The 27,730-nt window shown below is 43.0% G+C and overlaps 1 protein-coding gene across 1 annotated transcript in view; it reads left to right on the top strand.

The window, feature by feature from the left end:
• The first annotated feature begins 1,143 nt into the window (after positions 1-1,143).
• LOC119414506 (BMP/retinoic acid-inducible neural-specific protein 3-like) overlaps positions 1,144-27,730 on the top strand; it is a 52,612-nt gene continuing 26,025 nt past the window's right edge. Inside the window, exons 1-2 of the mRNA XM_037681601.1 lie at positions 1,144-1,367; positions 10,312-10,514. Of these exons, the coding sequence (XP_037537529.1) occupies positions 1,144-1,367; positions 10,312-10,514 (427 nt within the window). The remainder of the gene's footprint in view (positions 1,368-10,311; positions 10,515-27,730) is intronic.

The following is a 27,730-nucleotide window of genomic DNA, read 5'->3' as shown; positions in this document are numbered from 1 at the left end:
GATTGTGCAAAAACTGTTATATCAAAATGCCAACTCAGACATGCAGTCCAACTTTCTGTGATCAGTTTAAACTTCAGCAGATCTCTTTACTGATCTCCAAACAGAGCTGACTTCATCCATTTCAGCCAAGTCCCAGTTAAAAATGGGGACATTTTAGATTTTTACCATTTTTGTATCCACCCGTATGCTGCTGCCAAAAGTGATAGTGCACGATTCGTTATCCAGTTTCGTGTTTTGATGTAATTTATTTTATTTTATTTATTCCAAAAGCTGTGGGAGGAGGAAACAATATGAGCCGAGCGCTTCGACGCATTGGCAGTCTTAATTATAAGGACTAGGTGAAGCTAACGATGAATGATGGAGGCAGTCCTGATGCAGCATCATCGGACCACGCGCGCGCGCGCGCGCTCCTGAAAAACTTGTGAGCACCCAGTGATCACTGTACCCCCTCCTCATCAGGATGCACTGCTCGCCCTCCTGCTCCCGAGGAAGAAAAGCAATTTGTTGAAGCGGGAGATGCATCCAGCAGCTCACTGGGTTAGAGAACACACAAGCCCATCAAATTAAACTCCATGTTTATTTTTTTATTTTTGTAAGTAATTTGTTTATTCCTGAGCAGCTGCATTAAGAAGCAAACGGAGCAGCAGGATGAAATGTGCTCAGCGCTTCAGCTTTGAGACGTCTCGGAGCGCACGGACCTCCTGAACTCCGGTGGACGAGGGACTTCTTCTCAGAGGGGAGCAGCTGGACTCTGAAGGAGAACCTGGACTCTGAAGGAGAACCTGGACTCTGAAGGAGAACCTGGACTCTGAAGGAGAACCTGGACTCTGAAGGAGAACCTGGACTCTGAAGGAGACCCTGGACTCTGAAGACTAGTTTTCAGAACAAAAGTTTATGAGAAAACCATTTGGCGCTTGGAAGACCAGACTGGATCATTTCAGTTCGGGCAGGTTCACGCACCGCGCGCGTCTCTCAGGTCTTCAATCCCTTTTCTCGGCTTTTCTTTATGGTTTTACTTCTTCGGCCGGATGTGAGTCGTAACCCCCCCACTGTCTTCAGACATCTGCGCCAGGCGCCACTTCTCCACCCATGATGTCTGCTCTCCTCCCAGCCCGGAGAGGATGAGGTGTCGCTGGGTGAAGCATGAGCCGTCAGAGGACCAGTCATAAGCGGCTGTCTCTGCTGTGGGAGGGGGTGGCTCTGAGTCTGTGGTTCTGCTGCAGCTGTTCCTCGGGGGCGGCCGGACCGGGCGGCGGTTCGCTGGAGTGGCTGCTGTCCGATAAAGGGCCCTTCCACCGGTCCCTGGAGTTCCAGGAGGCGCTGGAGAGGTACCAGCAGGGCTTCAGCACCCGCTACAAGATCTATAGGTGAGACCTTCACGTGCACGTTTATTGTCTTTTCCTTTTCCTTAAATGTGCAGGATGACTGCAATCACTTTTATCTGCAAAAAGCTTTATTTAAACAAATCCAGTGCTCTCTCTCAGGCGCCTGCAGAGCCATGTGCCCCTTTTCTTTTCTCTTTAAGTATTCTACTGCAAACTGTCATTCTTGCATTTTGACTCTGGTGTTTTTAGACCACATGATGGGTTTGTTGCTGCTGATGTTTCAAACGTGACCCCCATGCTGAAGAAAACCAGGAGTTATTCCCAGTACAGAGTGTGGTGCACCCATTGACTTCCTGCAGCTGCATTAACAGTATAGCCCCTGTCACCTTTGTCCAAGTGTTCAAACCCTGCTCTGATGCAGCTGTTAAGAGCGTTAACCGTCTCCTCCATCACTCCTGCCTGCACACACACGCAGCATGGTCTGAACCACTGATTAGATATTTGTCACAGTTTTTGTTGTCTCGTGGGGTCTGGCTGAAGACAAGGCTGCTGCTTTTCTGTGGTGACCACTGCCAAGAGTTCAGCCAAGCGGAAAAAAATACTTAGCATGCATCTGCAAGCGAATAAATCAATCGCTCCATTATACTATCTCAAGAATCTTTTTAGGCCGTGGTGTTTATCTTTCAGTCAGACTTGCATTGTTTTGATTTATTTCTTATGTCTCTGCTGCATCAGCTCCAACATTCCCCTGACTTCACGCTTCTTCTTATCCAAAATTAGTGAAAAATCAAAGGCGCAGGCAGTTTGGACAGTTACAGATGAACAACGTCAGAGTCGGCCTATTGACTCTTTATTCTTTCAGGTTTTTTACGCTGTGAGTTCTTTTTGCTTTGAGCCGACCGCTCACATTTTCAAGACACCTTCTTGTTGGGAGAGTTACAAATGACATTTTTTAAAGGATGACAAAAAGTTGAACTGTGTAAAAACAACTTGTGAAGCCACAAGTCATCCCCTGATGTTTCCTTACAGTTATAAAAAGCTGGAAAATTCTGCATCGGAATATTCCAATGCACTTCCTGAAGCTCTATCTTACATTATCTTTGTTCTCTAAGCCCCAACAGTAATTTTAAACTTGTTTTAGTAATTATCTAAGATGACCACGTTTCAATGTTTTCAAGTATTAAACTGATCAAGGAGGACGGATAGAAAAAGAATGTTAAAGCTGCAGCCAGTGGCTCATTAGAGTCACCATGGCAACGATCTTACCTGTGTCTGTCACTCCTTGACAGCTCTTAAAATAACAGACGCAAACTAGAAAATAACCTGCAAGTAAACAGTCACTGCGCAAAAACTCTGATCAAGACACTCAAAGCTCTTTACACTACAACCTGTGCCTCATTTACCCATTCATACAGCACTCTACTAGATCTGAACAAATAATAATCAGAGCTTAATCACAGTCATACACTGACACACATCAGAGGCCATGAGGGGTTCAGTGTCTTGCCCAGAGACACTTCAACATGTGACTGCTGGTGGAATCAAACCCCCAACTCTCCCATTGGAGGACGACTGCTCTAACCACTCAGCCACAGCTTCCCCAAAGAAACCTTTTACTTCCAGTTTTGAAAGGAGAAAAATAAAATAAGCTAAGAGCTCAGATTAAATGGAAGCCAATGGAAATCAAGATGTGAGCATTCTACACTCTCCATCATTCATCATCATCATCATCGGAGGATTTGAGTGAAAACTCTTAGTCCTGTTTTCTAAAGCAACACATTGGTCGAAAGAAGACAAAGTATTTTGGTTTAGATGTATAAGAAGTGTAAAATTTGTAAGAAGAGAAAAAGTTAGCAAATCTTATTTTAAAGCTTAGATAGCTCTAAATATAGTGACGGGCGATATGGCCATCAAAAATCTTTTTGGAGCTGGTTGAGGGCCATCGGGATCTGATTCAGACTCAGCTCCTTCAGCTGCAAACGGCACCTCACATCGAGCTGTAAGGAGACATTTTTGAGAGCTGAGAGCTTCTTTTTAGCCACCTGAGCCAAATGATACGAGTTAGATTTCAAAATTTATTCAGGAAAGTTCAGACCGCTCAAAAGTTAGAGCATGTGACATCATCACACTTTGAGTTGATCATTGTGTAATAATACTTTTAACAACGATAACACATATACAAATGTGTTTTTAAAAAACAACAACTTTAAATATGTGCTAATATGTTCAGTCGAGTAAAGTCCAACTTTATGCAGCTCATTTAGAGTTTAAGTATTTTCACTATATGACTGATGATATATACTGCATGACTCGGCTAAAGAGCTCTAATAGTGAGTTTTCTCACTTGTTTCACAAAAATCTTGTTGCTTTATATGTGGAAGTTTTATCTACACCACAACACAACATGCATCATATGTAGTCATAGTTTGCTATTTCCAAATAAATTTCATGTTTCTATCTAATTTAAATGGGGGTTCCAAAGCGGGCGGCACCATGGTGCAGTTGGTAGAGCTGCTGCCTCTCAGAGAGAAGGTCGCTGGTTCAAATCCCAGCCTGGGACCTTTCTGGGCGGAGTTTGCATGTTCTCTCCGTGCATGCGTGGGCTTTCTCCGTGTACTCCGGTTTCCTCCCACAGACCAAAAGCATGCATGTTAGACTGATTGGTAACCGTGGGTGACTTCAGTCCGGCTCACGAATGAGTTCATTAAAAAATTAAAAAATGTAAAAATACATTCTGGGGGGTTCTGGGTTTGTGTTCTGTTTATTACATTTATGATTCAATGCAATAAAACAAACAAATTAAAAAAATGTAGCAGATCATTATGGTTTATTTACATAATGACTTTAATCGCTGGATGTCCGGCCCCTGAGCTGCTGGCTTTCAGAAACCGTGGTCCCTCCTGAGCAGTTTAGCTGATTAGCCCTGTAGTGTATTAGATAAGAAGAAACACTAAAAACATGTATACGTATGTAAATAAATGTGAACCATATTTAACCTAGTTCCCTCAGAGTTTGGCTGTAGATCTTTCCTCCAGTCCTGTTAAGTAGCCTAAGGGATTAAAGTGTAAGATCACTGTAAAGCCACAGTGAGCGTGGCCAGCAGTCATGTGACAGCTTATGATTAAGTTGTCAGTTTGAGCTCCCCTTTGCACCTTTTAGAAACCTTTTCACCATTCCAAAAAGAATTCACTTTTGTACAAACAAAGTTCTCGTTCTTCCTAAAGCAGCACGTTTTGACAGCTCTCCTGTTAGCCACATAAACATGCTGATAAAACTGCTGTAGGCTAACCACTCCACTCCCGCAGAGACAGATACTCATCCTGTCCTTTTGTTCCAATGATTGCCTGTAATGACACGCTGCACACTGTCCCAGTTCACCCAATTATTTTTCAGTCTATCGTTTTTCTCGAGGTAGTGATTTGTTGGCCTCAGGAGAAGGATGTGCACATAGCAGCAGGTGGTGACGTGGGCAAGGTGCTCTAACTGGGGCTCCCGAGGGTTTTACATGAGCTAAGCAAGACGTCTGACTTAAGGGCAACAAATCATGACAGCTGATGATGCAAGCTTGTTTTATGCTTTTACACATGTTTTCATTAGCATTGCACTACATTGCTAGTGTTACTTTATTGATTTGAATTAGCCATTTCAATGACAGAAATACACATTTGTGTTTCGAAGGAGAGAAAAATCACATCTGAGCACGTGCTGTGATCACAGTTGCTCAAACTGTCGACATGTTGAGCTCTTAACACGAGTTAAACCCATCCTCCAGTTTAACCCCTTCATCACATCTTCCTGCTAGTTTTATCATTGTTTTAAAAATGTATTTTAAGTCAAATACATGTGATATGATGGTCCTGATGCTTTTCTCACCTTTATAACCCAAATAAAAAGATATAGTAGACAAAACATTATCTTAGCGTAAACATTGACCAATAGAAAATTTGGAGACTTTTCTTTGTTTAAAAGCTAAAAAAAAAGAAGGTTCCCAGTTTTATACTTGATTTAAAAAGCATGGCTTAGTGAATCTGCTGCTGAGGACAGAGATTTGAGTTGAAATGAAAACAGAGGAGGAGCAGAGTTTCACTCAAAGTGCTGGAACTCATCTATAGTATTTTCCTCCATAAACGTTGCGCCGCCTTATAAGTCGCATCAGTCCGAATGTCTAATAAAGTGGAAAAATCCATAAATATGTTGCTTCGCCATATACGTCGTGTTGTTACGCATCACCGCTGACAACCTGGAAATGTGGGCTGATGTTGTGCCAAAAAATCGATTGGCTGCCAAATGGCGGCCACGGGAGCATGCACGGGAGAATTTTAACAAGAATTTAACAAGATTAACACATAAACAATTATTTCTTTGCTCAAAATAACAGCAAAGGTGTGTCTCAGTCTAACTTTTCCTTAATAAATTAACTTTGATGGTCAAATCAGCTGCATTTTCAAAAGCTGATATGTGGAAAGGTGAACGCAAAGAGACGAGTCGCTGTCCATTTCTTCGAAATTTAACAAGATAACCACCTAAAACCAATTATTCGTTTGCTCGACTTTATAGCAAAGGTGTGTCTCAGTCTAACTTTTACTTTTATGTTGGCAGTCTATGGTAAGCCAACTGTGTCATTAATAGCTGCTTTTACCTATTGCATGACACAACGGCATACCATACTGCTCGAGTGCCATCTAGCGGCTGAAAATGGTAGTGTTCAATATTTTCAGCCATAATTAATGAAAACGGTCATATCTTAGCCAAAAAATTGTTTATAAATATGGGAAACCATGCATAAGTTTCTTTGGCATATAAGTCGAAGGGCGTGTAAATTATCTTTAAATATAACGTGATTAATACAGCAAAAAATACGGTAGATTTAGCTAAGTGATAGAGAAAACTCAACAAATGAGGCCCTATTTGTATAAATTTATTTTATGCTTATTTAATAAAAATTGTATTTAAAGTACATACATTAATTTAAAAAATATGTTTTTGTTTGTTTGTTTTATTAAGCAAAATTTAAATAATATTTACTTTTTCTGAGTAGATGCTATGTCAGAATTAACTAAAGTGAGAAGAAAAACTGTTCTGAAGTCTGAAATAATGTTGTTGTTGTCTCTTTTTTTTCCTGAAATCGTAGACTCCATTTTCACTCTCTTGTTTATTGGAGAAACTCAATGTCCCAGTGTGGTTCTTAAGAAGTGGAGATTATGGAAATATTGTGAATAATAAGTCTCTTTAAACCTTTTGAATTTGGTGAAACAAGTTTAATTCTGACCAGATTGACAAGTTACAAACCTGTCAGGATGGGGCCAAGAATGCTGAACTGCTGCCATTTTAAAACAACTCTATTCTCATGTTTCAAACTGGTTCATGCAAATGCTATTTTATAAACCTTTACTTCATTGTCAGTATTGTATTACACAATTATTTATGAAGACCTCTGTGATTATGTGTAAGTGCAACAGCATCAGCACATCTAGTGCAGCCTGGAGCAATTTAAACAGAAATCTTAACTTCTGCAGGAATAAAAGTGCAGCAAAACTTTAATGGTATAGTAATATAAAGGTTTAAAAAATAGTGTTTGCATTATGGAATTTTTTTTTATTTTAATTTTTTTTAGATTAGATGTGTTTTAAGAAAGCAGCAATCCATTGTTTTCCTGGTCTTGCAACAACTAACTGTTCATTTGTTAATCTGGTCAGAAAACATCATCTTTTTATCCAACAGGTAGTATAACGAGGCAGCACGGTGGCGCAACTGGTAGAGCTGCTGCCTCTCAGCAAACAGGTCCCTGGTTCAAACCCCGGTCCAGGGGCCTTCTGGGTGGAGTTTGCATGTTCTCTCCGTGCATGCGTGGGTTTTCTCCGGGTACTCCGGTTTCCTCCCACAGACCAAAAACATGCATGTTAGGCTGATTGGTAAATCTAAATTGTCCCTAGGTGTGAGTGAGAGAGTGAATGGTTGTTTGTCTCGTTTGTCTCTATGTGTCCCTGTGATGGACTTGCGACCCATCCAGGGTGTACCCCGCCCCTCGCACAGTGATTGCTGGACATGGGCACCAGCGACCCCTGTGACCCAAAATGGAATAAACGGGTAAAGATAATGGATGGATGAGGTAGTATAACGACTCTACATATTGGCCCTTTACATGATCCAAACTATTCCCTTTATTGTTCATGATCATAGGGGTTAGGGATTGCTGGTTCCTATCTCGTTGGAGATGTCATTTAATTGTTGAATTAACTGACAAGCGTGGTACAACACATACAGTATCAGACTTGACTAAGAATGGTGCTGAATTGGAACCGGATCCTGCCGAAACAGGATCCGGGAACTCTCTTATTTTGACAGCGTGTGTTTCGGTAACTGTTTGCTTGGATCCGGTAACTCTCGGGCTTAATAATAATAAAGTTATGAACAAATTTGACTGCCTTGAATGAGTAAAACATAGTGGATATGTAAAGTGAAAATAATGGCATAAACACTAATTTTAAACATAATGAGTTTCCTAATATCACATTAGAGATGTCGCTTTGCACATTTGCTTCTGCTCTTAAAAAAATGTCTGCCCTAAAAGTTCAACGTCATGGGCAATTTTATTAAAAAACACAAAAATATAATTAAACATTTTGCACTGTGCATAAGTTCCTGCACTTTTGTGAACAATCTGATGTGTGAATAACGTTATCTGTACTTTCACTTGAACTGCAAAAAAGAGACAGTCTCGGCTCATCATGAAGCTTTTTGTCTGCAGTCAGAGGATTTGAAGTGATGTCGGAACGACCAGGACGCTTTTCTGAATTGAGCAAGAGCGGGATTGAGAGCAACTATTTTCTAAGTCAGTGACAAAGCTCTAAATATTAGGCAGTTTTTTTTTTTTCTAAGTGTGGCCAAAAACTTAGAGCAGCGCTTGTTGTCCCACGATGCGGAACAGGGAGGAGGATGAGGAGGTGCACCTGACCGGGGTGTGGGATACAAAACAACTGTGATACTGCACTTAATACACTTATAAATCACACATCAAGCATTTAAAAGTAAATTATAAATAAGAACTGGCTTCAGTGGTGACTTTAGCCTCTTTTTGGAGGTGCTCAAGCAACTAAATTTTAACTCTGCACCCGTGAAAAATAAATAAACCATCATTAGGATTTTGTAAGGAAACAGTTTTCAAACCTTAAATTCACCAAAATACTGAATAAATATGGAATAAATGACGATAGTCTTGAACGGACCAGTAAAATCTTTTTTTTTTTTTTTTTTTTCACGAGTTGCACCACCTGTCAATCAGTCCAGTAGGCACGTCAGCAACTGACCAGTCTGTGACCTCAATTTGTCCTGAAGTGAACGTCCCTTACCTGCAGAGCTGCAGCAGTGTTGCATTAGGAACACTTTGCACTCAGAGATTACAATAATAATTGAGTTTACATCTTTTGTTTCATGTTAATCTAATGTAATAAACCTTTGTAAAATACACCAGAATTCATTTACTTCATTCAAAATTCTCTGGGGGAGGAGCCCCAGACCCCCCACCCCACCAAAGTTGTAAGAAAGAAAGTGAGACTCTGTGAGTGAAGATGAGTGAATCAATAAAAAAGTGTTGTCTAGACACAATTTAATTGTCTTTCTGTTACAGCTATGATGTTTATGTATTTGGTTTTTAAATCTCCCTCTTATTTTACATTAATTGATAAACTCCACAATTTTTATTTCAATCTTTTCATAGACCAAATGCTCGGTGTCCTTAAAATCTTTATAATACTAATGAAAGAATGATGCCTCGCGTTTATGTTTAGTGAATGTGCTGCTTGCTGCTGGAATGTGTCACTCGTTTACTGCACAAATAAATTGCACGAACTGAAGGATTTGGTGAACAAAGCTACAAGTACTTGGGTGTACACATGAATGACAACCTCAGCTGGAGCAACAACACCACCAGCCTGATCAAGAAAGCTCATCAGAGACTCTACTTCCTCAGACGGCTGAGGCGAGCTGGTCTGGGAAGCTCAGTCCTCACCTCCTTCTACAGGTGTGCAGTGGAGAGCATCCTGTGCTCGAGCATCAATGTGTGGCATGGAGGCTGCACAGCTGCAGAAAGAAAAGCTTTGCAGAGAGTGGTGAAGGCTGCACAGAAATCTGTCGGAATCAGTCTCCCCACCATCACAGACATCTACACCTCCAGATGCAGGAAGAGGGCCACCTGCATCATGAAGGACCCCACCCACCCAGCACACACACTTTTTGCCCCACTCCCCTCAGGAAGGAGGTTAAGGAGCATTAAGTGTAGAACCACTAGACTGAGGAACAGCTTCTACCCTGAGGCTGTTAGACTCATGAATCTCTAACTAGAATAATCACTGTGAAAAACCATATCATGTTGCTGCTGATCTGTTTCATGTTGCTGCTGATCTGTTTCAATGTTGATGTGTTCATGCGTGCACATCTGCTCACAGACTCATGTTCATGTTTGTGGTGATGTTCAATGTTTTATGTTATGAGTGCTTAGTGTATATTTAGTTGATGTTTTTCTTAGTTCATATCTTAGATGTTATTACTGTTTTTCTTATACATTTTATTGTTGGATGTAACTGGGACCCTGTGTACATAATTTCGCTCCACCACATGTACCACATGAGGTGCGAATGACAATAAAGAAACTCTGACTCTGACTCTGACTCTGACAATGAATGTTGGTGCACTTACAACATTGTCACATTACAGACAGTTTTCTAGTGTCAGCGATGATAAAAGTTAGCTCTTAGCATTAGCTTCCGCAAATTATTTTGAGCCGTTTAGCAGTTTAGCATTAGCAAAGCTAACATTTTGGTTAGCTGTGCCCACCACTGCTTATTTTTTTTTAAGAATCCAAGAATACATTCTGCACATTTTACATGTACAGTAGTTACAGAACCTCATGCTAAACCAAACACAACCAAACATTTTGTGCCATTAAGGACAAAATACCTAAAACTTGTGCAAATGTGTGTGTTTCCAGGGAGTTTGGTCGATGGAAGGTCAACAGCCTGGCAGTGGAGAAACGAGATGGTTTTGGTGGCAGTGGTGGCTTGGCTTTGCCCCTCGACCCAGACTTCATGCACACTGTCCGCCAGCTGGGGAGAAGGCCGACCCTCCACATGATTACAGAGAGTCTAATCAAGAAATACGGCACCCACCTCCTTCTCTCTGCCACTCTGGGAGGTACAGAGAGCATGCTGAGCTTCAAAGCCAGCCTGTTTCCCATAGCTTCTGATATGACTGTTTTCTGTTTTTCCATCATATGGGGCACTGATTTTACCGTCTGCTGCCTTCCAAGCAACAGAGCACAAAATATATTTATTTTCTGGATGAATGTATTTTGACTCACCAAAAAAATAAAATGCTTGGTTGAGCATTCAATAGAGACCGATTTAATTTTAGGTGCAGGAGAGCATCCCTGAGACACCTTCACCTCACTATGTGCACAACTGCTACAGATACTACTGTCACATGTTTTCATTTCCTTCTCACAATCACAGTTGCAGCCCAGACATGAAGCTAGCATGGCCATTCCTGCTTAAAATCCCCACTAACTAAACTAAATTGGTGCATGACTCATGGATACACTGCCACCATGCTCCATCTAGAAACTTGACATGCTGTCATCCCAATGATGGACCATCCCAACTTTGTTATGAAGTCTTGTGCATGCTCAGAAACCTTCATGACTTATGAAATAATCCACTGGTTTATTTATTTATTTACAATGTATTGTTATCCTGTTTGAAAAGTACCTTTATTCAGAATTAAATTGGCACAGGACTCATGGTTGGAGCAAATTCTGACATCAAGAGAGTGGTGTTTCTGTTTGTATTTGTGCTCCAGATGTGTGGCACTGACTGCAGTTCTCCTTTTAAACAGAAGGTGCCACCTTTTGAATGGGAGTTTTTTATAGTGCATGGCACAGAATGCCCATGTGATCATAAATATGAGCTGAATAAGCTGCACAAGACCATTTTAGTCTGGTTTAGAGGATGAAATATATAGCTAAAAGGTTTCAGAGTTGATCAGATGTTAATTATATTAATTGCCTTTTGTCAGGGAAAATAAAATATAATGACGTTATTACCACATTCTGTGATGTTGTTATAGCTGAGGACAAACTGTCCTTTTACTAATCCAATCATCTGCCTTTTCTGGTTTAAACTGGTCCTCTACCATTGGTGATCCCATTGTTAATGACTCACTGTTTTCTTAATTTACAACTCTACTCACCAACTAGAAGAGAGTGAAGCATCCAGACATTGTTGAGCATTAAATACCACTTCACATGTTTATGTCATGTTCATGGGACTGTTATGCAATGGTTGCAATGTCAGATCAAACGGACAACAGAGTTGGCAGTACAGGCACACTGCAGGTCCAATGTTAGTAAAGACTGACACCCCTTGAATCTGGATATGAGTGGTGATTTGGTGAAGAACTGGCTCATCTCCTGCAGCAAGTTGGCCCACAGCTGCTGGTCTTTAAAATCCAGCAGATCAATAGTGGACCACAGTTGAAGTCCAAGATGATCTGGACATATGCTTGCTTAAGGAAAGATCAAGGAATCTTGTTAACCACAGAAGGACATCCAGTTGATGGTGTAGTGGACTAGGCCTATGTCAAAAACTAAGTCTAAGGTCAAAACTCTTGACCTTAAGAACCTTGTGGGACAGAAGCTGTCATTTCATGTATTTGAATCCATAAATACAGGTTCACCCATCCTGAGACTTTCTTTCTTGAAGATTCAAGTGAAAAGAACACTCTCTTTTTATTATCATTACTATTTTACAAATGTTGATAATCAAAGTGTCTTAGTTCAAACCATTTTAGATGTTGCAGTGAACTAATCAATTTTATTAACTGAGTAATGATTTTTATTCTCATGCAAAGTTAGAACTCATGTTAAAAGCTGTTACAGAGTTTATGCATTTTCTGATTTCTGCCTTTGAATGAGCAAGTGTGTGCGTTTCCAAGGTTGGAGCCAAACGAAAAACAAGTTGTTATGTTAAAACTGTCATGTTTTAGAATCCTCTCAGACGTAAATATAGATGTTTTGCACCTGTTTCTGAAACACGCCAAAACAAAACTCTCTCTGTCTGTGAGAACATTTCTGATCTGTCTCATAACAATTCTCGCTGTCTCTAACCTCTTACGTCACAAAACACACCCCGTCTGGTCGTTTCTGACCAATGAACAACTCCCAAAAGTGAACCGGGAAAGAGTCTTTAAAATGTCAGTACTTCCTGGTCTAGTCAGTTCTGTGGGAGTTCTGTAAACTACATGAGTTCTATGAGTTCTATGAGTTCTAAGAGTTCTGGAGTTCAGTAGTTGCTAGAGTTCGGTGGGAGTTTTCTGCTGGAGAGTTTTCTGCTGGTTCTGCTCGAGTTCTGTCGGAGACAGGATGATCCTGACATGACAAAAGCTCTTCCGAGTTCCATGGGATTATAACTATCACTAGCCACTACTTCTGACGAGCTACAGCCACAATCAGGAGACGCTGGACAGGTAGCGTTAACGGAACTCCATATCTGCTGATGAATCTTCAGAAAGGTAATGGATCAAGTTTCCTACCAAGCGTACCGATGGAGAGCTGAGTTCTGATGGAGAGTGTCAATTCTGGTGAACATTCTTCCCCTCCCATACCATCTTAACTCCCTCTAAACTTCTTTCATCTCTAAACTTTTCTATCAAGTAGAAATTCTTCCAGATATTTAGAAATGTCTGTGTAAAGTGCTTATTCACATCCGTGTGGGTAAAAGATCATAATTGTACAGTTTATAAATGTCTGTGGTGCAGCAACGGAAGAATCATGGCCGTATGATTTTTCCTGATTGATTGCTTATGTTGTTATTTTCATAATTTGCCAAATTAATGTAAATGTTTGATGTTAAACTTTGATTCTGTAAATAAATGACCGCATTCATTTTGATGGGTCAAACATAAATGACGTCTCACGTTACATTTCCTTAAATTCAATGCACGTTTTATTCAGTCCAGAAAAATGAGGAATCCGTGTTAAATGATGAATATATCCCAGCATCTGTTCATCTACAATGGCAATCCATAGACCATAGGTAATCACTATCAGAGGTATAAGGTACATATTGTGTATCTTCACATCATGATGCCAGGAGTAACACTTGTGTGTATCTACAACACTCACATTAGTTCTTCCCCCTCTGTGCTGCCATACAGTACGTACACACAATGATCATTCATGGTAGGTAAAGCTGACTGAAATGCAAGATACAGCGCCACATATCATCAATTCACACATTCGTGTTATGGCAATACTCCAAGCACATTAATCTGTGCAGATGTTAATGGTAGCCTACACATGGAATTGTGAACCTATATTCTGGCTGCTACCAGTCACTAAGATTAAGTGCAACATGACATATGAGTTGTTAAGAGTGTCTGGATGGCAGGCACAAATGACGTGCAGTTCTGTAATGCTTGGTGCAAGATATTACAGAACCCTCTAAGGCTCACTGGTGGAAATCTAATTTGAGATTGTGCAAATTATTCCCTCAGTTTAGTAAATCGTATGCATGGAGTTACAATAACATTGGTGCGTATGTGCAGCAGCTGTTGTGTTTAGATTTGTTTTCAATGTTGACAGGAAAATAAATGGCAACATACTGTACTACCAGAAACTGTCTATAGTGTATTGTTTGCTTTCCTGCAGTTTTAAACATTTGATGACTTGTTCTGAAATTAGAGAACATGGAAAAAAAAATTGTTCAACATTTCAATGTTACTTAAAAAAAGCTATTGCATGCTCTTAAACAAAGATGTATGTTAGTAAATCTGCATTCACAGATTAACAAACTGAGGGGACTGATATTGAATCAGTGTGCATGATTTAATAAACAGAGGAACAGAATCTCATAACCTGAAATGTCTTCATCTACAGAATAAAAATCCATGTCCTGGATGACAATCTACACCAACATTCTCTCATAGTCATCATTTGTTTATGGGGGGAATGTTGTCCCACTCTTGTTTTTTTTTTTTATCAAGGCCTTTTTATTGGATTTTTTGCTCTTTTTTTGAACAAAACAAACAAAAAAGCAAAACACTGAACAACCTCCCCCACCCCTTCCCACCCGTACCGGATCAGTCACACACAAACAAATGAACTATCCAAGCATTGACATGTCTTTCACATACAACGCAAAAGGCTGCCAAGTGTTCCAAAATCTTTTAACAGAACCCTCCAGGGTGTCTTATTCTTTCCAGATGGATATGATACATCACCTCTTTTATCCATTGTACATACGCTGGGGTTGTGGGTCCTTTCAGTTGAACAAAACTAATCTCCTGGCCAAAAGCGAGCCAAAATCAATCACATCCTTCTCGTACTTTCTGAATGACGTCTCCACAGGGACCACCCCAAACAGTGAAATGAGTGGTGATGGTTGTACAGTTTTCCCATATATCCCAGATTGCCAGAAGGATTGCAGTTTGAGACAGGTCCAGAATGTGTGCAAGAGTGTAGCTGGAGTTTGTTTACAATGATTTCATGCAGGGTCCAAGCCGGCTTTGATCTTGGACAAATTGTCCTTGGATCAATGCAGCCTGTGCAATACATTGAATTGAATTACAGCTTGTCTCAGGCATATTGAGGATGAATAAATGTTCTTAATGATCTTTCTCCATGTTGAGTCTGATATGGATTGCTCCAAGTCCGCTTCCCATTTCAGTTTAAATGAGTCCAAACTGGACTAATGATACTGAGCAGTGTATAGATCTTACTAAGGGCCCCCTTAGTATCAGAACTGCATTCCAAAATCTTAACCACAAAATGTTTAGAGGGGTACAAAGGTAAACAATCAGAGTTAGACCTCACAAAATGTCTCAGCTGCAAATATCTGAAAAATTGTGACTTGTGAATATTAAATTTCTGTACCAGCTGTTCAAAAGAGTCAACATAGAGGTCACACAGTGAATGCACTCCCCTCAAGACCCAGGTGTCAAAAGCTGGATCAGTTACTGAGTGAATAAACATATGATTGAAACAGGTGCCAAAAACGGTAACTCTGTAGAGGTAAATGCCCTCCTGAACTGATTCAAAACCTTAACTGCCCAGATCACAACTGGGATAGAAGTGTAGGTTGATATTGATTGTTTAAAAGGCAGTCGAGAGAAGTGTAATGCAGATAGAGAACTGGATCTAATTGAATCCCTTTCTAAGGTCACTCGACTAGGAGACAGGGTGTCCTTACCCAACCAGAATAGAAGAGCTCTAATATTAGCTGCCAAATAAAAGTGGATGAAGTTAGGAAGTGACATGCCTCCAAGTCTGCGGGGCATGTGTAAGATCTTCTTGGCAATCCGTGGATGCATTTAATTCCAATTAAACACTGATATCTGGCTGTTCAGATTGGTAAAGAAGCATTTAGTAAGAATGGTAAATAAGGTGCTTAAGGTTTGCCATGAGCGGTAAATAACTGGTCTTATAGAGGTTCTTATGATCTCGAGTCACCCAAATCCGAAGGTACTTACAGTTTTTTAAAACTAAATTTACAAGGTATGGTGTCCAAGATTTTCTTATCTATAGAGGTCACAGGTATCAACTCACTCTTTCGGAGGTTCATCTTATAGCCAGACATTTTTCCAAATTTTTGAAGCAAAGTAAGTAATTCAGGGATACTGGTAAGAGGGTCTGATATATACAAAAGCATGTCATCCGCATATAAAGAAACGTTGTGCTCCGTACCTAGTCGATTTATTCCCTTAATGATGGAGTTCTTCCATAAAGCTACAGCTAATGGTTCTATTACCAATGCAAATAGAAGTGGTGAGAGCAGGCACCCATGTCTCGTACCTCGTTGCAGTTCGAAATACAGTAGGAAGATATGTTACAGTTAGTACGGACTGCTGCCAGTGGGGAGATATATATCATCCTCACCCATGATATGCATTTGGGACCAAATTTAAATAACTTTTAAGCCTCGGAAGAGGTAGCCCCACTCCGCCCGGTCAAATGCTTTCTCCGCATGTGAGAATGACTTTGTCACAGGTGTGTTCAGGTGGACTAGGAGTGTACAGCACAAAAAAGAGAAAAAAGACAGAGAAAAATGCTCCAATCATGGGGTATGTACTATATACCAAAACTTATGGTGATCGGTTCAAACCATTAACACTGTTCACTTTCACCCCAATACAATAAAATTGTATACATACCACCATCAAAGGACCACAGCCAAATATTAAGTCAAACATGCTAGTGAAGATTCTCAGTCATCCAGGACATGATGAATTCAAAAAGCGTTCAATACAAAAACAACTGGACTTTATTTGTAACAGAAGACGTTTCGCTCCTCATCCGAGGAGCTTTCTCAATTCAAAGAGCAGAGAGTGAGTGATTCAGGTTATAAGGCTGAGTGAGATAAGACACACACACATATGTAGATTGGCAATTCACACCTAAACACCTTAACAGTAAGAGTCTTTTGTTCCTCTAATTCACAGACGAGGCCCCTCTGTTCCCATCAGGTGTGAAAACCGTCTGGGAATCTGTTTTAAAGTTGCATTATAGGTTTTTGAAAGTGGAAATCTGAAGCCTCCTCCTCTGTTAAGAGACGGCTTTTCTCTTTTTACATAAATTGCTTCCTTCACCCCCCTCTCAAACCATCTGTGTTCTCGGTCCAAAATGTGCACATTTTGATCCTCAAAAGAGTGTCCCTTCTCTGTGAGGTGGAGGTGAACAGCTGAATTTTGTCCAGAGGAGGTGGCTCTCCTGTGTTGAGCCATGCGTCTGTGAAGAGGCTGTTTAGTTTCTCCAATGTAGAGGTCTGGACAATCCTCGCTGCACTGGACCGCATACACTACACCACTCTGTTTGTGTATGGGTGTTTTGTCTTTAGGGTGGACCAGCCTCTGTCTGAGAGTCCTGCTGGGTTTGAAATGTACTGGGATCTTGTGTTTGTTGAAGATCCTTCTGAATTTCTCTGATACTCCAGAAACATAAGAGATGACAATGTTTTTACGTCTGCTGGTCTTTTTCTGTTTATTAGTGTGTTTTGTAGATTTCCTCACTGACTTGACAAAAGCCCAGTTAGGATATCCACATGTTTGAAGAGCTTCTTGAATGTGTTTCTGTTCCTTTTCCTTACTTTCTGTCTTCGTGGGGACGCATTCGGCCCGATGTTGTAATGTTCTGATTACAGAGAGTTTGTGTTCCAGTGGATGGTGGGAGTCAAACAGAAGATACTGGTCTGTGTGGGTTGGTTTTCTGTAAACTTCAATGTTGAGGCTGTCCCCTCTCTCTCCATCTGCCTGGTGGAAAGAGGATGAAAAAACCCTACACTCCGGTGAAACCAGACGTGTCTCTACCCCCCACCCCCCCCACCCCAACCGCTTCCCTGCTTGCACTCTTTTGTCCTGTGAACCGTTAAAAAGCCTTTTTTTTCTGCATACCTTTTAATTCGAAGGATCAGCTGGTCTCTCAACAAAATTGATCAACTTCTCCTGACAGGAGTCAGGGCATAAGTAAGACCCTCTTACCTCGACGGAAACAAATTGGATTCATGATGACAACAGTTCTATTTTGTATAAGCTTCGCCCTTTAAGGCTGTCGCTTGGTGGGTTTATCCCGTTATGCGTAACATTTGCACTGAAAAATTTAGTCCACGCCCACCTGCTGTGTGGGCCCTACCCGGTCCGTATAAATTACGTTAAGAGTGGGAAATCAGCTCCCATTTTTTTCTTCAGCGAGCTAATAGCACTGTCAGAAGAACAAAGAAGGAAAATTGTGCAGATGACCAACCTTTGTTATGGATGCTTGGCCCGGCAGTCGACCTCCGGTCGTCCGGTGAGTTCTCCTCTCCGAGGAGAAGCTGACGAGCAGTCTTATTTCAAGGTAAGCGCCAAGGAATATTTCTCAGTGACAGGTCACTACACGCTGGACAACGCCATCTTGGAATTTTCCTCTTATCGCCGACACTCTGAGCGAATCGGATTGTTCCTCCAGGACAGGCGCGCTCAGCTGCAGCCCCCGCTGCTCATTCCCTCCAGGGGAGCGTAGTGTCGATGGAGGGGGGCTGAGTGAATGCTCACCCCATCCCACCTCGTTTTGCATCGGCGATCACACCGCTCCTGGCCGACGGCTCCCTCAGGGGTTGCCCGGCGTAACCCAGGAGGCGGCTGACATGAAGGGACCCCTTTTTTTCTACGTCCCACGCCTTTCCCGCCAGTTCGGATGATCCGGCGAGAAGGTTGTTTACTGGGTTCCATTCCGGCTCACCGTCTTGATCCATATGGCCTCGTGTTCCAACAGGACGTCCTACGGGCGAGGCCACAGACGGTTCTTTCCTGGTCGATTGGGGGAGCCGATCTCCAGTCCGCACCCATCACCAGAGTGGAGGGGTTCACCGAGCGGGGCTATCCCTCGGTAACCCCCCTTGAGCCAAGCCTCGCGGAAGCTTTCGGAGCGAAGCTGTCCAGGTTGGAGCAGCGTCCCATCCCTCCTGGGAAACACGATCAGACGGTGACCACTCTCTCCAATCGAGCCCATCAATGTGCTTTTCAGGCAACCGCAACTAACAACAACGTGGTGCTGCTAGCATATAGCATGTCTAAGAGGCTGGAGGCCACAGACCTGCCTTAGGAGACCCAAGAGCTCCCTCTGTAAGGCAGTCGACTCTTCTACGGTTTGCCTGTCCAGGATTGCAGTGTGGATGACGATGATTCAACAATCCACCTAGCTCCATCGCTCCCCCTCGCTGCCGGACAAACTGCACAAAGACCTGATGGAGGGCCCCATCACGGCAGACGTGCTGTTCGGGAGCAGCTTCAAGCCACGCTGGCGAACTTGAAGCAGTCGGAGGAGGTGCCAGAGGCTGTGCGCCACCTCATCAAGCTGCGCGGCTCATCCCGCCCCCCGGCCCGCTGGAGAGACCATCGTGAGCAGAGGCAGAACAACGACGTTCCAAGGCCACGGCGGCAGCGTCTTGCTCAGCTCCACCACCAGCCCCGCCCATCAGAGACCAGCCCTCTTCATCCTGGCAACCAGCAGCTCAGCGTTCACCCAGAGTTCGCCTGCAGACAGCGCTCTGGGCAAACAAATCGCAGAGCTCATGGGGGAAAAGATTTTAAAAAATGGCGGTCTGCGGAGGGTGTGTGTAAAAGTGACACGAAAGTTGAAATAAATCATCATTCAATGATCAAAGTGTCTGTTTTTAGCCAGTCTGTAAGCTCGGATGAACTCACAGCGGCTGCGCACACATCCTCCACACATAACGAGCCGGTGTCCTTAAATAAAGGTTTTTTAAACTCACCATCGTTCCAAGACATGATGAGTCGCTCACACGACACGATGGTAAGCGAAATAACTCATTGTCAATCCGAGCTGCACGATCCTCACCCAAGCAGTGTCAAACGCGCACTCGTGCGATGCAAACAGCCTCCATCCAAACGGCGCTGCGTTGATGATAGTGCACACACAGCTGCCCGGCGCTCACCGGCTCACATCGGTATAAATGTGGGACCGCAGGCCGGGTCCGGTGGAGGTCCTCGCTCTTAGCAAGAGCAACACATGCCTCACCGAAGCAAACGCGGGCAGCCGTCACCCACCGCGTCTCAGCACTCAGCAGCTCACGGCAGCATAAGCATGAGACAGCTGAACGAACCCGGTGACGAGTCTCGCCTCCAGCGAGAGCGGCGCGCGTCCCTCCAGCGAGAGTGGCGCGCGTCCCTCCAGAGAAAACGTGTGCTCCCGCGGGGCTCGCAGCCTTCACTCCAACAGCACGGCGTAGATGAAGTCACGCTCTCCGCCTCTCAACGTTCGCACAGTGACATCGAACGTGCAGCCCATGGGGTCATCAGCTGTCACATGCTTCGCCTCAGCACACACCGGCCCACCTGTACATGAAGGTTGGTCCGCGGTCCGAACGCAGCACACGGGCGCGTTCAGAGCCTTTTCGAGGAAGCCTCGCCTTGGGTCACGCGGAAAACATTCCCGCGACGCATGACCGCGGTTGAGGGGCGGACTGGTGACAGCGGTACAAAATATGACGCATCACTTAAACGCATGTTCACTCCACGAACGTTGCGTAGAGTGGCTAAAACATGCTCGCCGGTCAGATGGATGGACAGAGTGTTATGCAAATGGTCACAAGTTACAGTTTGCAACCCGACCCCCTCCGTTCGGAGGAGTTATAGAGACGGTCCTGTCATCACCAGACCAAATCTCATCCCTAAATGCAGAAGTCCAAGAGCTTCTGATAAAAGTAATCTCCAGGGTTCCCAACGGAGATGAAAACACAGGGTTTTACCCACGTTACTTCCTGGTTCCCAAACGGACCAGAGGGATGAGACCGATTTTGGATCTGTCAGCTTTCAACAAGGCAATCATGGACAGACCGTTTTCACATGTTGACAACCAGACAGCTGTTGAACTACATCCAGAGAAACGCATACCAATCATCCCAAAACACAGAAAATTCCTGCGTTTTTCTCATTTCAGGGGATGAAGTATCAGTACAACGGGCTGCCGGTCGGGTATTCCCTCGCGCTTCGTACGTTCTCAGTGTGTGGAGACAGCCCTACATCCGTTACACAGAGCAGGGATGAGAGTTTTGTTTTACCTGGATGACCTGCTGTGGCGGTCACGCTCCAGACAAGAAGCAGTGATGCAGGCTCAGGTGTTGACATCACACCTGTCAAATCTGGGCTTCGCCATAAATTGGAAGAAAAGCTCGATTTTCCTGGCCCAGACAATTGTTTATCTGGGAGTGGAGTTAAATTCAACCAACATGAAGGCTCGTTTATCACAAACGAGAATCGACACTTTAAGAGACCAGCTCCGCCACATAAGACCTGGCAGAGTGGCAACAGCTGTCTCCGTCATGAAGCTGTTAGGAATGATGTCATCAGCTCACACAGTGGTCCCGCTGGGTTTATTACACATGAGACGCCACCAGAGGTGGTTTGTGCGTCTGTGTGTGGATCCAGTAAAACAAAGAGACGGATGATCACTGTTCCTCCCTCCGTGAGGGCAGACCTCCGACACTGGGGAAACACTCTGGTTCTGTCGGAGGGAGCCCCCGTCAGCAGACACATGTCAAGTGTCAGTCTTCACGGACGCATCGCTGTCAGGCTGGGGGGGGACATGCCTATCTCAAGCAGTAGGGGCGCTGTGGCCCCATCACACATCAGCCCACATAAATGTTATGGAGTGTCGCACGGTGCTGAATGTGATTCAGCACTTTGCTCCCGCGCTACAGAATCAACACGTGTTGATTCACATAGACAACAAGGTGACTGCTGCGTACATAAACCAGCAGGGGGGTATGCGCTCAGCCCCGATGTTACACATTCTTCACAAGCTTCTGTGAGCAGCCCGTTACTTTTACTGAAGGACGATCCACCTCCGTGGAGCCGTTGTGTTCACCTGGAGGAGACGCTCCAGTGCTTTGAAGCGCCGCCGGACCGAAGCAGAACCGCGCCGCCAGACTGGGCCGCCGGACCGGAGCAGAACCGCGCCGCCAGACTGGGCTGCCAGACCGGAGCAGAACTGCGCTGCCAGACCGGGCCGCCGGACCGGAGCAGAACCAGGCCAGGGATATCTTCAGCCTCTTCGTCTCTCGTGCTTGGAGCGCCGGAGCCGAACTGGAGCAGAACCGGACCAGTTGCCGACTTCAGCCTCAGCCTCTCCGGTCAGTCTCGCTTTTCACCGGGGGTGCCCCGTGCTGTTGGGTGCTGAGAAGCGGAGGAGCAGCGTGGAGGAGCAGCGTGAAGGAGCAGCGTGAAGGAGCAGCATGAAGGAGCAGCGTGGAGGAGCAGCGTGAAGGAGCGGGTCTGCGTGGTGCTCGAGTGAAGTTCGGAGTTTGTATCGGAGCTGCTGTAGGCCTCCATCCAAACTCACCTGGATAATAATTAATTTTATTCCGGATCACGCTGTTTGCCCTGTTGACCTGAAACGAGCTTGTATCATGCCTTTCTCGTCAGGAGGATTTTCTGGCAGCTCGCTCTGCTATTTGCTGCAAATTATCTTTCTCTGTTTCGGCCTGTTGATTCTGGACCCAGCTTCTGTTTCTAATGGGAGCATCCATCCTCAGCCCAACTCAAACTGCAGTTGGGCCAACTCGTCGGGTTTGTTTGCCCATTTGAACTGTGACGTTTTATGGTCTGAAACTTTTCTGCATCATTCATATTACCGTCACTATTTTCAGTTCTCAGATTATCTGGAGTCACTGAATCTTGTTAATACACCTGAATCTGTCCATCACTGTAACTTTCACTGTTTTTGGGTTCTGAATGATCACGTCTTCATTAATGTTTCTCATGGTTCGATTATGGGGGCTAATTGTCACACTGTTAACTCCTGTAATTACACATTAGTCATAAAAAACTCAAGAAAATGTCTGATAATAATGTTGTTACTGCTCTCAGGGATTCAGCCCAACCCTGGACCCCCCACTAATTACAGCACACCAAATGACTTTAAAAATGCCTCTGGGCTTCATTTTCTGCATGTAAATGCTCGTAGCCTTCTGAAAAAACTTGATGCTGTGAAAATCCTGGTCAGTTCTTCTGGGGCAGATGTTATCTTTATTTCTGAATCCTGGCTCAACAAATCTGTAATGAATAATGACGTGGCAATCAATGGATTTAACATCTACCGCTGTGATCGTCAAAAAAGGGGGGGTGGAGTCATTATTTACATTAGAGATTCTCTGGTTTCAAGTCTTGTGTCTTCCAAAACAATTCCAAACCAGTTTGAAGCCTTATCTGTAAACATCACCTTGAATGGAGGCCAGATTTTAACTGTAGTCTGCTGCTATCGCCCACCCTCAGCATCACCTGAGGCATTAAATGCCATGAAGGAATTCCTTGGTAATTTCAATCTCACAGAGGTCTTTTTGGCTGGAGATCTCAACATTGATTGGTGTAAGTCGACCCCCCTCTGTGACAAATTCAAGGAATGTTGCTTGTCTTTTAATTTAACCCAACTGATCGACTCCCCCACTAGATTAAATAAAAGCCATCCTGAAAATTCCTCCATCTTAGACCTGTTTCTAACTAATATGCCTCACAAATTCCCTGGTTCCTCTGGGATCTGTCTCACTTTGACTGGCATCGTATTCTGTTAACTGATGACGTGAACTCTGCTTGGAACTATTTCCATAATAATTTAATTTATTTCCTGAACATACATGCTCCTTTTTGTCAGTTCAGAATAAAGGGACGAGACAGCCCCTGGTTTACTCCAGAGCTAGCTGACCTCCTGCACAGGAGAGATCATCTTTGGGCCGCAGCGAGAAAATCTGGCTCAGACACTGATTGGTTGAGTTTTCGACAGATGAGGAATAAATGCACAACTGCTCTTAAAGCAGCAAAACGCAACTATTTCTTATCTCAGACCTCCATAAATCTTAATGACCCTAACAGATTCTGGGAAACCATCAAATCTCTCTCAGGCACCCCACAATCATCTGACCTCCCATCACAACTTCTCGTTAACTCTGTTCCTGTGTCAAATAAGCACGAGATCCTGAACTGTCTCAACAAACATTTTGTTGCTTCTGGTTCTTTATTTGACACAGTTACTAATGGAAGATCAGCCACTTCCCCTAATAACCAAACTTCTACAAATCAAATCCCTCCTACAAGTCAATCCTCAGTTAATCACAGCTTCTCTTTTTCTCCATTCTCAGTCAGTGAGGTCAATAAACTGTTAATAGATCTTGATCCTAAAAAATCTGCAGGTCCAGATGAACTTCCACCTTATTTCTTAAGGCTGGCTGCTCATATCATCACAGTCCCTGTGACCCACATCTTCAATCTCTCCATAAGACAAAACTCCATCTCAGACACTTGGAAAACAGCCTTTGTTCTTCCTTTGCTGAAGGGAGGAGACCCCACCTCACTGAACAACTATCGACCAATCTCTAAACTCTGCATTTTAGCCAAGGTTCTAGAAAAACTGATAAACTCTCAAATCAAAGATTACCTGGACTCATTTAACATCTTACCTCCACATCAATCTGGTTTCAGGAAACAACACAGCACAACCACTGCTTCACTGAAGGTTCTTAATGATGTTGTTGAAGCACTGGATGCTAAGGATTATTGTGCTGCACTTTTCTTAGACCTGTCTAAAGCTTTTGACACTGTGGATCATAACATCTTGTGTCATAAACTCTCAGAAATTGGTTTCTCAGAACACACCATTGGTTGGTTCTCTAACTATCTTTCAGACCGGAGGCAATGTGTTCAACATAATGGTACTTCCTCCAGTTATTGAACAGTCAACAATGGTGTACCACAAGGCTCAGTCTTAGGATCCACCCTCTTTACAATCTACATACATAATGTAGGTAAAAACATCCCTAATGCATCCATACATTTCTATGCTGACGACACAGTTGTTTATTGTCGAGCTAAAACTGTTGCTAAGGCTTTCCAGCTTTTGAAATCTGCATTCAACATCATCCAGACTGATTTGTTTCGCCTCAAACTTGTCCTAAATGCCGACAAAACCAAAGGGATGCTTTTTTCAAATAGGAAGTTGGTCCCAGCAGTTCTTCCTCCTATTTTATCCTCAAATGGTGTCCCCATTGAGTTTGTTGATTCCTATAAATATTTGGGTATCTTGGTCGACTCACATCTCTCTTTTAAGCTCCATGTGGAAAACTTGATAAAGAAACTGAAAGTTAAACTGGGTTTCTTTTTCAGAAACAGATCCTGTCTAACCCTGAATGCTAGAAAACGCCTTGTATCTGTGACTTTCCTTCCCTCGATTGATTATGGTGACATTATTTACATGAACGCTCCTACAAGAACCCTGCAGATGTTGGATGCTGTCTATCATGGTGCACTAAGATTCATAACTGGCTGTGATTATCGTACCCACCACTGCACACTGTATTCACTGGTTAACTGGACATCATTAACTTCACGCAGACTCTCTCACTGGTATATTTTCATCTTTAAATCACTTCTTGGTCTGTTGCCTTCATACATCTCCTCCTACATGTCTCTGCGTGAGTGCAGCTACGGAGTGCGCTCTCAGGACATTAATACCTGCAGTGTTCCCTCAATGAGGACTGAACTAGGCAAAAGGGCCTTCTCCTATTCCGCTCCTGTTTCCTGGAATATCTTACAAAAAGATTTGAAGCTCTCGACCTTGACCTCTCTAAGTGTCTTTAAGAATCTGTTGGACACCTGGCAGGGTCCAATACTGACATGTTCCTGTTGTTAGTTTTCTACATTTGTCTTGGAATCTAGCTGTTTTTTTTTGTTTTGTTACCTTTTTCCTTTTAGCCATCCTATTTGTTAAAAAAAAAAAAAGAAAAAAAAACTGTAGTATGCTTTTTTATAACTGTTTATTGTTGTTGCTGTTGTCCATTGTTGTCATCTTTCTTTGTTGAAATCAGGTCTCTCTTATAAATGAGTCCTCGAGGCTCAATGGGATTTACCTGTCTAAATAAAGGTTGATTGATATATTCATGTTAGGAGGATGCTTGAGTGCAGCGCTACGTCTATAGCATGTTCTCTTAGCATTAAGTGTGACGCTGCCACATGCTGCAGGTGTAAGAGACGCTCTGTGCTCAGGTGCATTAAAGTTGAAATGTCTTTAAAACCCCACACCTTATTGTCCTCAAGCTTCATGAGAAACATCATTTAGTTGAGTACTGTTGAACACAAGTAAAAATGTCTAGTGGTGATGTTTTTTATTTCTCTATAAACACAAATAGTGCAGATCTGACGCTCTGTATTAAAGTGTATTAAAGTTAAAATGACTTTAAAACCCACAGCTGAATTCACACAAACTTGGTGAGAAATATGCTTTAAATGTGTGGAATTAGGGCAGCACGGTGGCGCAACTGGTAGAGCTGCTGCCTCTCAGCGAGCAGGTCCTTGGTTCAAACCCCGGTCCAGGGGCCTTTCTGGGTGGAGTTTGCATGTTCTCTCCGTGCATGCGTGGGTTTTCTCCGGGTGCTCCTGTTTCCTCCCATAAACCAAAAACATGCATGTTAGACTGATTGGTAACTCTAAATTGTCCCTAGGTGTGAGTGAGAGAGTGAATGGTTGTTTGTCTCGTTTGTCTCTATGTGGCCCTGTGATGGACTTGCGACCCATCCAGGGTGTACCCCGCCCCTCGCACAGTGATTGCTGGACATGGGCACCAGCGACCCCCGTGACCCAAAATGGAATAAGCGGGTAAAGAAAATGGATGGATGGATGGATGTGTGGAATTAAAGCAAATCTAGGTGAAATGTTGCTTTTTTTGTACAAAGTACATTAGTGTACATTTCTTTTGCGCACACGCACGCGCGTGCGCACACACCTACACACATCGTTGTGTCGTCCCCCCCACATTATGGATGCTTCTGACACCCTTGCAATAAAGTTTATTCTGATTCTGATTCTTTAAAGCCATGCTGTTGTAATTGGTTCAATGTGTGGACTACTATTGTCTTGCTGAAATATGCAAGGCCTTCCCTGAATAAGCCTGCTCGGAAGCGAGCAGATGTTCTAAAATTTGTACTGCGGTTTCCAAAAATAATGTTTTATTATTGTTATTATATAATTATTGCCATTATAATATTTATTATATAATATTTCAACTTCAATTCATCTGACCACAACAAACTTTTCAGTCTGCTCCCATCCGTTTTCAATTAGCTTTGTCGCAGAGAAGACAACAATGTTTCCAGATGGTTTTCAAAACTGGTTTGTCGAAGTCTATGCAGGGATGTCAAGAACAAAATCTGACCTGGTTTTAATGCAGTGGCCCCTGAGGACCCAGAAAGCACAACTGTCCAATATTGACTTTCCACCTTTTCCTTTGAGCTCAGAGATTTTGATTAGATTCTTGAAATATTTAGATGAAATCATGAACAAGAAGATGAGACATTAAAAGTCTTCCCAATTTTCTACTCTGGCACATTATTCTGAAATTGTTCAACATATTTTTAGATGCTGTTTTGGCGAGATTGGTGAAACTCAACCCATCATTACTTTTGAGATATTCAACCTTACTAAAATGCTCTTTTTTATACCCATTATTTATACTGACGTTGCCAATTAATTAGATTTATTTCTAAAAGTTCCTCCAGCTCTTTCTCACCATATCACTTCTTTAAGAGCCTTTTGTTTCTCTGTCCTCACAATTTTTGACCTGTTGCTACCATCAATATTCAAAGTACCTTTTTTTTACAAAAATGATACAGCGACTTAGTAAAACATTTGATATTTATCATTACTGTTTCACTGTGAACAAAACATAGTTTTGTGAGAATCTCAGATCACTGCATTCTGTTTATTTGAACATTTTGGGGAGAACATTTTGGGAACATAGGGGAGTGGCGGTGCAGATGTTATAAAAGATGGGCCTGTGATCGGAAAGTTGCAGGTTCAACTCCTGGTACCATCAACAT

This window comes from Nematolebias whitei, chromosome 9 (assembly GCF_014905685.2).
Source record: "Nematolebias whitei isolate Nwh7 chromosome 9, NemWhi1, whole genome shotgun sequence".
Classification (NCBI taxonomy): domain Eukaryota; kingdom Metazoa; phylum Chordata; class Actinopteri; order Cyprinodontiformes; family Rivulidae; genus Nematolebias; species Nematolebias whitei.
This window is presented reverse-complemented; position numbering and strand designations above follow the sequence as displayed.